This window comes from Choloepus didactylus, chromosome 5 (assembly GCF_015220235.1).
Source record: "Choloepus didactylus isolate mChoDid1 chromosome 5, mChoDid1.pri, whole genome shotgun sequence".
Lineage (NCBI taxonomy): Eukaryota > Metazoa > Chordata > Mammalia > Pilosa > Megalonychidae > Choloepus > Choloepus didactylus.
Window position 1 is genome coordinate 70750781 of NC_051311.1, and position 11587 is coordinate 70762367.

General features: G+C 47.1%; 1 protein-coding gene across 2 annotated transcripts; it reads left to right on the forward strand.

Annotated features, from left to right (window-relative positions):
* The first annotated feature begins 4052 nt into the window (after nt 1–4052).
* FEZF1 (FEZ family zinc finger 1) lies at nt 4053–6403 on the forward strand. 2 transcript variants are annotated; one of them, XM_037837616.1, is made up of 5 exons: nt 4053–4481; nt 4632–4853; nt 5079–5213; nt 5457–5589; nt 6057–6403. In XM_037837616.1, exons 1-5 carry the CDS (start codon nt 4053–4055, stop codon nt 6401–6403), a joined length of 1266 nt encoding a protein of 421 aa, XP_037693544.1. The 2 variants fall into 2 exon arrangements, with proteins under 2 accessions (XP_037693544.1, XP_037693543.1); XM_037837615.1 differs by having other exon boundaries at nt 4053–4853.
* The last annotated feature ends 5184 nt before the right edge of the window (nt 6404–11587 follow it).

Sequence of the window (11587 nt, forward strand, 5' to 3'; positions counted from 1 at the left end):
TAACTTTGCCTTTTATTTCAGACTGCAGTAAGCTTGACCTGAAACTGAATTTGTGTGTAATTTTTGGAAACTCTTGTTTCTATTTTGCCCTTAATAACAAATCAAGCAAGGTTCCCTTACATTAAATTAAAAGCCTTTGAAATTTTTGCAAGTTCTTAGTATTGTCAAGAACACAGTTGTTTAGGATGCACTGAAATGAAAATTAGATTCCATCCAAAAAGAGAATAGAAATTTTCCTGAAAGAATTTTAAAGTATTTTTAAATTATTTTAGAAGAAAAGAACTTTTTTCTTATTTCTTCATTAGGTCTTAAACCAGAGACCTGGTCTCTTAATAAAAAGGGCTGCTCTGGTTTCCTCAGAATGTTTTGTGCATGAGAAACTACACACTTAAAACTCATCTTCCATTACGATTTAAACTGGGAGGTTAGGGCAAATAAACACTGCTTTTCCATGGTTGGGAAGGGGAAGAGAAGGGGAGGGAAATAACCATAAGTTCTGACCAAAAAAATAAGGGCGGGGGGGGCGGGGGGTGGGGAGGATTATTGGATTCTCCAAGAGAACACTAGGAAACTGAGTTTCTATTTTGCCCTTAACAAATAAAACAAGGTTCCTTTGCATTCTTTTTTAGCAAATGAAACTATTTTTAAGTGTTGAGCATTTTAGAAGCTTCTAAATTGCTCTGCTTTTACTGTTTTTATTTTTCAAATGTCTTTGGAGAAAAAGCACTTATCTGACAATAAGCTGGAAACCCTAAATACATTTTGAGTTCTGTTAAAGATAATCCTTACCTAATGGAGATTTTTTTAATCAATACGTTTTTGGTAAGGGTCTGTATGGTACATATTCATTAAAAATGTAATGAGACCTGGATTTATAAAGCACCTCTTCAGTCTTTAGGATTAGGGAGCTCCGGGCTATCTTAATGGAAGGGGCATAATTGCTGCTTTGCTATATTTGTGTTTCTCAAATGACACTATACTTTCAAACATTTGCCAAAAAGGCAAACCCTGAAAAGACCAGTGAAAAGCAAGCTGTTGAGATGTACAGAGCAAATGCAACCCCTTAGAATATTTTCTTTTTTAGTTTAGTGTCCGCCGAAGGAGAAATTTACCAGGGTCAAATAAAGGCTCTTTTGCCGTTAAGGAAGAGGAGTGGGAGTGGGGGGGGGGGACAAGGAGAGGGAGGGACACGCGACAAACGTGAGACAAACTGGTGGCATTCAGTCAAGAAGGTAGGTAATGCTCCGGAGGCGGGTGAGTCGTGCAAGTCAGCTGGGCGTTCCAAAGCTTTCCAGAGCCGGGGTGTGTGGTGCTTCTTTGCTTTTCCCTATAAGCCTGGCCCTTGTGTCGGAGGAGTCCCTCAGGAAAGGGATTTTTCGATACTGGGAAGCGGCAGGTAGGAAAGAGAACCTGATCCTCCCCCAAAAGGCAGCAATTAAAGTCTTAACCGCGACCCATCTGTCGTGGGACCGGGATCCCCCTTCCCCCAGCAAAGCCCGTCCTTTGTCTGAGCAAGGAAGAAGAGGAGACAGGTTCTGCGGCTCCAGCAGCAAAAGGAAAGAAAATTTCCAGCCTGGGCGAGCCCCGAGTGGCTGCACCGGGCCAAGGACTGCTCCGAAGCGCCGCCCGGGGCTGTGGCGCCTTCTTTCCGGATCGGCCTCTGTGGCCTCTGTGCTCTGCGCTCACCTTCGGCCCTTCTCCACAGCTGCACTCTGTCCTTCCCGTCCGAAGCCACCCCCAGACCTGAAACGAAGCACTCCCAGGCCTGGCTACTTTGTTGGTCGCATCCAGACTTTTCTCCCACCTGGCACTTGGCCCGCCCTCAACTTCCAGCAGGACTCACGCCCCCTCCCCCATTTCCTCAGCAAGTGGGTTCCACGCCATCCACCCAGCTGCCCGCTTCGCCGTTGGGCATCAAGCGCGCTCCCAGCCCAGCTCGCTCAATTTCCACCTCTTTGGCTCGCGGTGAGAGGGCGGGGCGGACGCCTCGCTGCTTTTCCACCTCTCTTGTGGGGCTGAGGGGCCGGAGTCCCTGAGCAGGAATGTGCCGGGCTATGGGGGTAGGCTGGAGGGAATACTTTGGGGCCAATTTCTTCGCTTGGGGTCAAAGTTTGCCTCGTTGGGTACATTTTGTCAGGCGCGCAACAATCCCAGGATTTCCAGTCCGTGTGCATCCCGCTTCTCACTGCCGACCCTTCCTAGGGCCCTTGCAGAACAGGACACCGCCTAGCACCCCGCCACCTCCTCCTCCAAACGCAGCCACTCTGGGTAACTCACCAGGCAGATGACACCCTGGGATGTTGCGACGGCCACCCACCCGAAGGGGTAGGCCGTAGGGAACTCGGCTAACAGCTACGCGCACTCCCTTGGCCTCCCGGCAGGAGCTCGCGGCCTCCAACCCGCGCAGTCTTTCGTGCGCCCCGGGGCTCAGTTCCGCGCTATTGTAGCCTAGCACAGGCTACGCCGCGGAAGGTGCAATCTGCCTCTCCCTGCGATCTCCCCGCCGCATCCGTCCAAGCGGCGGGAACCCGCGCAATCCCATCCGCTGCCACTGGCCTGTTCCCGGAACACTCGGTGCGCCGGACAGCTCCGCCTGGGGTGGGGGGTGGGGGTTGTCTAAGATTGAGGTACCGCGCCTTGAGGGTGCCAGGATGTCGGGCGCAGCAGGATCACCGACTCCGCGCGCTCTTTCGGAGGCGGAACTGCGGCTGTGGCTACCATTCCCGAGCCGCGGGTTAGCGGTGCTCGCCGCCCTGCTGCGCACGGGCACTGTGGCCACCCCGGCGCTGCTCAGCCGGCGCGCGGACACCTGCAGCCAAGGGGTGGGGGTGGAATCAAGTTCTGTTTCCCGTCTCAATTCAACATTCGGTGTTTAAAATACTCGGAGAGAGCGCTAGCTGAGCGCACATTCTTAAGAAATACTTTCTTGCGGGGCTCTGGATGGAAATGCATAGAAGCGCGCGCGCGCCTGTGTCTTGGGGCTGGGGTCCCGTCGGAGGCGAGGTTTCTCTTATTCCTTGCAACTCCTCCTCAGTTTTGTGGACAGGAGTGCGTCTTTCCCGGGCCTATTGCGACGGGCACTGAAGTTACAAAACCACAAACACATAACAAGCCTCCCAAGGCCTTTAATTCTCAGGGGCGTTTTGGGAGGCCAGTTACCTGCTGGCGTCTTCCAGAGAATCCACATTCTATTCAGGCCATGGAGCCTCCGGGACCAGTGGAGCGCGCAGCCCCGGGCCCTGGAGGAAGGAGGAGTACTGTGGAGGCGGCACAACACGGACTTGGGCCGGGAGGAACCATGTAGAGAAACCTCAGATTCCGCTACCGGAGGCTCCCCGGCCGTGGGCTTCGGGAGCCTTGGCGTTTGATAAATATAGCCTGTCGTTTGCCCTGAATTAGGCTCCGTTTCCTTATTTAGCCCTTGCACAATGATTTTAGATGATGTCACTTAAAGCTAAACAAGAAAATTGATCTCAGATTTGCTTGGCCTCTAAAGCCCGGTTAAGCAGATTGCGGATTAAAAAGACAGAGGAAAAAGAGGGGGGGAGGGAGGAGGAGGCTGTAGGGTAAGCGAGATGTGCACCGGGAAGTGTGCGCGGGTGGGAGGGCGCTCAGCGCTGGAGAGAGCGCCTCCGCCTCTTCTGGGCGGGGGATGTTCACTCACCAATGAAAAGTAGTCACTAACTGCCGAGGGAAAAAAAAGTTTTCTTGTTGATTGTTGGAAGCGAATTGAGCAATTATCTAGTTTACCTTCTCCTCTTGGAAGTTAACGATTGGCGAGATCTTGGCTGCGTTATTGACACAACACTTTCTATTGATAGAAATAAGTAGTGATTGTCCCCGAGTCATTGGTGCGCCAAGAACTCTGCGATGGGCTGGCAGGAGTCCATTGGGCTGGGCAGGCAGGTTCGGCTGGTGATGTTGGGGAGGAGGAGGAGGAGGCTGCTGGTGGTGATGGTGCCCGTTCCTCTCTCCGCAGGTCTGTGACAAGCAGGGAACTAGGCAACTGCGGCGCAGCCCGGCCCCGGCTGACGGAAGCTAGCGATTCAGACATGGACAGTAGCTGCCACAACGCGACCACCAAAATGTTAGCGACTGCTCCGACCCGAGGCAACATGATGAGCACCTCCAAACCCTTGGCTTTCTCCATCGAACGAATTATGGCGCGCACCCCCGAGCCAAAGGCCCTGCCCGCCCCCCACTTCCTACAGGGAGCCGTGCCCAAGGGGGACCCCAAGCACTCTCTGCAACTCAACTCGTCGATTCCCTGCATGATCCCCTTCGTGCCTGTGGCGTACGACACAAGCCCCAAGGCGGAAGTCACCGGCGCTGAGCCGCGAAAGGCAAGTCTGGAGGCCCCCACCGCGCCAGCGGCGGCGCCCTCGGCTCCAGCGTTCAGCTGCAGCGACCTGCTCAACTGCGCGCTGAGTCTCAAGGGCGACCTGACCCGCGATGCGCTGCCACTGCAGCAGTACAAGCTGGTAAGACCGCGTGTGGTCAACCACTCTTCCTTCCATGCCATGGGTGCTCTGTGCTACTTGAATCGAGGTGACGGACCGTGCCACCCGGCAGCCGGCGTCAACATCCACCCGGTGGCCTCCTACTTCCTCAGTTCCCCTTTGCACCCGCAGCCAAAAACGTATTTAGCCGAAAGGAATAAACTAGTGGTGCCGGCGGTGGAGAAGTATCCCTCAGGAGTAGCTTTCAAAGACCTGTCCCAGGCTCAACTGCAGCATTACATGAAAGAAAGCGCCCAGCTTCTGTCGGAAAAAATCGCATTTAAAACCTCGGAATTCAGCAGAGGCTCTCCTAATGCCAAGCCCAAAGTTTTCACTTGCGAAGTGTGTGGAAAGGCAAGTACTATGTAGAGGGGGCCCTTCCTGTCATCTCCCCTTCTTTCCTTCCTTCCTTCTTTCCTTGCTTTCTTCCTCCGGTCCATCCGTCTTTTATATTTTATTTTTTTCCTAATTATTTGTCCACACTAGGTATACGTGTATCTCTCCCCTCCCATCTTTTTGCCCCGTTTGATTTCGAAGTGCTTATTCAGCTAACCTACTCTACGTGTGTTTAACTTTAAGGTCTTTAACGCGCACTATAATTTAACCCGTCACATGCCGGTGCACACAGGAGCCAGACCCTTCGTTTGCAAAGTGTGTGGAAAGGGCTTCCGGCAGGCTAGCACTCTGTGCAGGCACAAGATCATTCACACCCAGGTGTGTTCGTCTGTCTCAGTTTCACCTAGTTCACTTCGGGACTGTTTGTATAAAAGTGGCTGATTAATCCCTGCTTTTTAGAATGAAGTTTGCATAAAATGTGCTAGCTGTACAGAGGTAAATGTCGTATATTATTTGCCTTTGTTCTGCTTTAAAGTCCAAGAGTGTTACTGTGTGTTTGAGTTTGTGGGACTCCACTTAAAAACCAAATACCCTAACTTCTCTGCTTTCCCCTCTGCTTAGGAAAAACCTCACAAATGTAACCAGTGTGGCAAAGCATTTAACAGAAGTTCCACTTTAAACACGCATACCCGAATACACGCAGGCTACAAACCGTTTGTGTGTGAATTCTGTGGCAAAGGATTTCATCAAAAAGGTATCGAACCCAAGCGTCGCGTTGTCTCTCACCGTGGTCTTACCGAAAACTCTAGTCAATTTTTTTTTGGGGGAGGGGAGATAGGGTAGGAGGGAAAAGATATTTTAGAAAACTATTTTTTTTAAATACAGCTGTAACATGAAGTGCATGTTGTCATTGTAAGTCCTTACTCGCAAGTCAGCTTAATATTAGAGAAACGCATGCTTCAGATACCGACGGGATATTTCTTTTTTTACTCTTACGTTCTCGTTTTATATAACTGGATTAATAAATGTTTTAAACGTGTAGGTAAGAATAGCCTCGTTGGTATTTTAAAACAAACTTGGAGAGAGAAGTGCAAGTGCAGAGCGCATTCCTGCCCTCGCTGCCCAAGTGGCCGCTCTCTCTCTTGCCTCGCAGTTCCTCCACCCACCCGTTCCTCCCTTTTCAAGCTCTCTTTTCAGAACTCTGTCCTTTGTTTGTTTCAGGGAATTACAAAAACCACAAGTTGACCCACAGCGGGGAGAAGCAGTTCAAGTGCAATATTTGCAACAAGGCTTTCCACCAGGTTTACAATCTCACCTTCCACATGCACACCCATAATGACAAGAAGCCCTTCACCTGCCCCACATGTGGCAAGGGCTTCTGCAGGAACTTTGACCTCAAAAAGCACGTCCGCAAACTGCACGACAGCGGCCTGGGGCTGACCCGCTCGCCCGCCGGGGAGCCAGGCACAAACCCGTCGTCCGCGTTACAGCAGCCGCAGCCCGCAACGCTGCCTTCTCTGCCGCCCCCGGGGCCCCTGCAACCAGGGCTCCACCAGGGCCACCAGTGATAGAGGCCAAGGCATTCCTTCCCTGCCCCAGCTGGAGCCCCCACTGCGGAGGCCGCGGCGGGCTAGAGCTCGACCTTCTGGTCCAAGCTCATCTGCCGAACCCAGGGCATGCTGGCCCCTCACTTTAAGGACCACCGGAAGTCTGCAGCCCCCGGCCTTTTGCCTCTTTGCATGCACCTGCTGAATGGTTTTGTGTATTATATTCTATATAGGCGCTAACAATTATGAGAAAATTTGGGGGTTTTGTTTTCTGGTCTTTTAAATTTTAATTTGGAAAGACTTTCATCTCGGGTGTAGAGATGATGTTTTGTTTTGTTTTGTTTTTTAAAAAACAAATTTACTGTATTTATTGAGATCTCTATTATCCTATCCGGGAATGCTGCACCATTTTAATTTTATTGTTGTATATATTTTCATTGTGTTGAATCTGGGGTCTCAAGATGCCTGCTGATTGTTTATTATCATTTCCTCTTTCCCCTAGGCAAACAAACAAACAAACAAAACAGTGCGTATGTTATACATACACACACATACAGAAGTGTGTGCCTGTAAAAGTGCATTCCACATTCGTGAGCACACACGCACACATTCATATTGCATAGGGGTGGTTTGTTATGGATGAATTTGAATTTTGGCTTCGATTCTTGCACGTGGAAATTGATTCCTTGACTATTGGAAATAAATACTTGGAACATGCTTATTTAATCAACAAACTTCAGGGCTTTTTTTCATGTTCAGCCAGAGATTACTGATTTTGACCCCCTTGCTCCTCTTCCTTTTAAAAACTTCAATCCTGGAATAATAATAGCTAATGCTTTGATCTGAATATTCGCCAAGAGCATTGATCTGAAAATTCACCAAGAAAAACATTAGTTTCTCCAAATAATTATGGCTTTTAGTAAAGTTGTGAAATTTGATAAAGTTTAGAGATCTAAGATAAGTCTTAACAGAAATATGTCTTTGGCCTTGGCCGTCTGGTACGTATGTAGCGCACACTTAAGTGGGAACAACATATCTAGGCAATGTGTGTAATACACATCCCCACAGACTCATTCCAACAATACCATGTAAACGGGTATCTTTTGTGCGCATCCGGAAGGCACCTACTGGCTTGTACACAGCTGGCAAAGAGAGCCTCTGTGTTTTTATGTGTATATATGTTTGTATACGAATATACTTCCATTCAAGGAGGAAACATGGATGAAAACCAAACTGTGGCGGGTGCCAGGTCCTTGAAATGCTTCAAGTGTTAATCAGCAGCTCTGCTGTGAGCTCAGGCTCTGGTGTTTTCTAAATGCAAGTCTCTCCTCTTTTCTTGCCAAAACAGTGAAACAACTGCTAAAGACTTTAATTAAGAGGGGTAATTAGTTCAGATTTATCAAAGCCGGGTTGTTATACTATTAGCTGCTCAGTAGAAGCTGCCAGACAAAGCGCACAGCCCAGCACTGCCGTCCAGCTGCAGCGGGGCCACATCCGGGGAGTGAAGCTGGGAGAAGAGGGTCTCAGGGGTCCCCGCCGGCCCCATGGGTCCGTCTCTGCCCCTCGCGCTCCGCCGGGATCCGGCACTGCGGAGAGTCCGCCGCGGTTCCACACTGCGGGCCCTACGGCTCCAGGGGGCTGAAGGATTTTCTCCGCGCGCCGGGAGCCGCGTGGCCCGGGAAAGCGGGGAAGGAATTTAAACTTGCAGTCCCGCCTCACTTTTGTCTTTCTTGCGGCGCCCAAGGAAGGTCTGGGCAAGGAAAGGCCGGACGGAGGACTGAGATGGGCAGGAGCAACGCAGGGCGCCGCGGCATCTGCCTTGGCAACCGAATCCGCATTTCAGGGCGGGAAGGTTGAGGGCTCCGGAAGCCTGGATTGGGTGACCCGACGGGCTCCTCGGTGGCCCAGGAGACAGACAGATGGCCAGAGGTCCTGGGTGGGGAGCGGGCCCCGTGGGGACCCCAAGCCCAGCACAACCTTTCGGGTTGGGGAGAGGTTGGGGGAGGCCGAGACACCGGGTTCAGGATCAGATGAGAGGGTCCCCAGGAAAACAGAAGTCCTGACATCGTGTGTAGGAATCGGGTCTAGACTTTCCCGGAACTTGCCCCAGGACACACGCCCTTCACCATCTCGTGGCCCTCGGGAAGTAGCACTTTTAAGCTCCAGATCAGCAACCATGACATCGAATCCCCGCTTTTCACTTTCCAGTCCCCCCTATACCGCACCTACTCCTTTGTTGAGGCCAGATCCTTGTTAGACTTGGCTTCGAAAAGCAATGGAGTGTTTTGGAATCCATACTTGGATGGCTTCTGAATCCGCGTGTCCTACAGAAACGCCATTTCTCCCTGAATGGGGCGGCCGATTCGATAATCTTGTCCCAGGCACTGGTCACAGCCCCTCACAGCTGCCGCAGAAGGAAGTTTCGGAGAATGAGCGCGGAGTTCGGGGGTAGTCACCTGTTCCAGGTGTCTCGATTGGATTTGTTCTCTTTGAATAAGAAAAGTGAGCTCAGGCATAAATATCTAATTTACAACCTATATATTTAAGTCAAAGAACAGACAATGATTTTTGCTTCTTCAATTTGTATTTGAACTGATTCTCAAAACCCTGGGATGTAATTTTTCTAGACTTTCAAAGTGACATGATGTTACCAGTGGGAAGCATTGTGGTGGAAAATTACGAAGCCAAAAAATCCAGTTAAGAAGTATTTATGTGTGGCCTTTTCCACCTTCTAACCTGTAGCCAGTGGGCTTTGACATATATTGAAAAAAGAAGTCTTCTATGGAAGGATAGAATAGGTCATAGGTCTATGGTAACTTTCCAGAGGATCAAGAAGGAAGGAAGAAGGAAGGAAGGAAGGAAGGAAGGAAGGAAGGAAGAAAGGAAGGAAGGAAGATTTAAAAATGAGATGTTATATGGGATGATTGTGTATAAAGTCTGATTTTTTTTTTTTTTTTTTTTTTTGGCTTGGTGCAATAGTTCCCATGGAGGCAGGCTCAGGGAGCTGGTTATCTGCTCACAGTTAGAGTAGCCTGGAGTGTTGGCAGTTAAGTAGGGGAAGCCAAAAGAAATTATCTAAAACTAAAGACTCAGGAGAACTACTTGTCACAAGGCAAACTGTGATGACCTTTGATTTATGACAAAGTTTTTAGAGCTTACTAAACATCAAGGAGAATCTCTAAACATTTAGAGCATGAGCTTAGGGATTCAGTTTACATAAAAAAAAAAATTGATGGGAGTACTTAACTAACAGTCAGTGGAAGATCTTACAATTCTCCCCTGTCCCACACACATTGAAAGGTGCCCCCCCCATAAATTTCTAACCTCTGTGTGTGCATGTTTGTGTGTGCTTACATAAATATTTATGCTCATTGATGAAACAGGTACCCTAAAAGTATGAATAGCAACTTAGCTTTGTCCCAGTCTACTTTCTTTTTACTGAGGTTAGCCAACAAATTCCCTCATGATTGGCAAGGAAGAGTGGCATATATCCAGATGATCTGTAGAGGGAGATGGCTTATCTTCAATTCTATCTATTGGAATTATCTTTTAGTAAAGAGGAAGATGGCTCCTAGGGCTGCAGGGATAAATTTTAGCAAGTTACTGACCCACTGGGACCTTTTGTTTTGCTCTGTTTTGGAAATCAGAATATAGAACAGAATGAATAATGTAAGTAGTTAATTCCTATTTTATTTTACTTTATAACTCAAGTCCTGATTTCCAATAATCTCTTCCCAAAGGTTGTATTTTGTTCAGACTTTCAAAATTTTAGCTTGAGAACAAATTATTGTAATAAGCAAAATTTGGACTACCATGTCAATTTTTAGTAAAGGAAAGGTTTACTTAGGGGCATCATTAAAGCTGTTACCTGTAAAAGGTTTGAAGCTTGGTTAATTTCTTACAGAACTTTGCTCTTTTCCAAATGTGGAAGAAATTAATTCACAAAGTGCAATGGGGTCATAATTCCCAGAATCTGTGCATCCCGTTACCCTGATTTTAGTGGCAGTTATCAATGTCAGAATTCATAATTTTGCTAGAGCTGGTGGCATCTCAAAGCATTGACTAAGTTATAGCCATAATGGATATGTTTTGTCTTGTATCCATCCCAAAATATACAATATAAAATGTAAGTTATCTCAAATTCAAAACTGAGTCAAAACTAAAATGATTTCTTTGTCAATTTATAAACCCTGTAATGATTTATAAATCTTTATTCTCATGAGGTTTATGACTTTAAGAGAATATGACTTAATCTGTTACTAAAGAGTAGATTTTTTAAATTGTGAAAAGTAAAGATATACCTAAATTTTAATGAGTAAGAATATGAAGTTGTTGGGTGGTCTAGAGAAAAAGTAATTTTGAACTAGATAAAACATTGCCTTTGGCTACATTTTTGCCAAAACAATAGACTTCATTCACACAAGTACTATGTTTTCCTTTGGTCAGTTAAAAACAAAAAGAAAAAAAAAACTTTAGTATTTTGAAACTGCCTTCATAAGTAGAAGATGCCTTGTTAAGAATCTCACTGTTTTTAGGAATTAATGCACGCGTGCATTTCAGTTCCAGGAAAGACCAACTGAAAAAATAAAGACTATTAACCAATACAATGATAATTTGTGTACTCTTGGTGTTAAAGGAATCAACATTTCAAGCCAGCATAAGTTATCTCACTCCCTTCAATAGAGGGAAAAAAAAAAAAAAAGAGGAAGCTCCGTGTTTAAATGATCTTGATAGAAAAATTACCTCTGTTATTACATATTTCATCTTGTATTGTGACAGGTTGCCCATAATGAACTTGAGGAAAAGTCAAAATTCATTATGCACTTGAATAGGCACAAAGTTATTGCAAACAACCATGTAAATTTTCTGTTCAAATTTGCGGTGACACTGGTGTCAAATGAAATCATATTGCTATTGGTCTTATGGAGGTAAAGTTACTAAGTAAAGATGAAATAAAATTCTGCCAATGCAAGTATCCAAGGTTAACATTTTGCAGTCAAACAAACAAATGTTGCTCATGGGTATAAAGGAGTGGGAGTGGGGAAAGAAAGCATCACATATCAGACCCTAACTGGAGCTAGAAATCTATCACAAAATGAACAGAAGAACTGCAGTTTGATATAACTTCATTCTTTAGCACAGCAATAATATAGACTTCATGTGTGTGTGTGTCTGTGTGTGTGTCTGTGTGAAATCTGAAAGTTC

Bases quoted from the DNA above. Each gene is read 5' to 3' on its own strand.
- FEZF1 (XM_037837615.1), top strand. From the start codon at position 4,053: ATGGACAGTAGCTGCCACAACGCGACCACCAAAATGTTAGCGACTGCT. The intron at 5,214-5,456 runs GTGTGTTCGTCT...CCCTCTGCTTAG, and splicing joins ACAAGATCATTCACACCCAG to GAAAAACCTCACAAATGTAA. The intron at 5,590-6,056 runs GTATCGAACCCA...TGTTTGTTTCAG, and splicing joins CAAAGGATTTCATCAAAAAG to GGAATTACAAAAACCACAAG.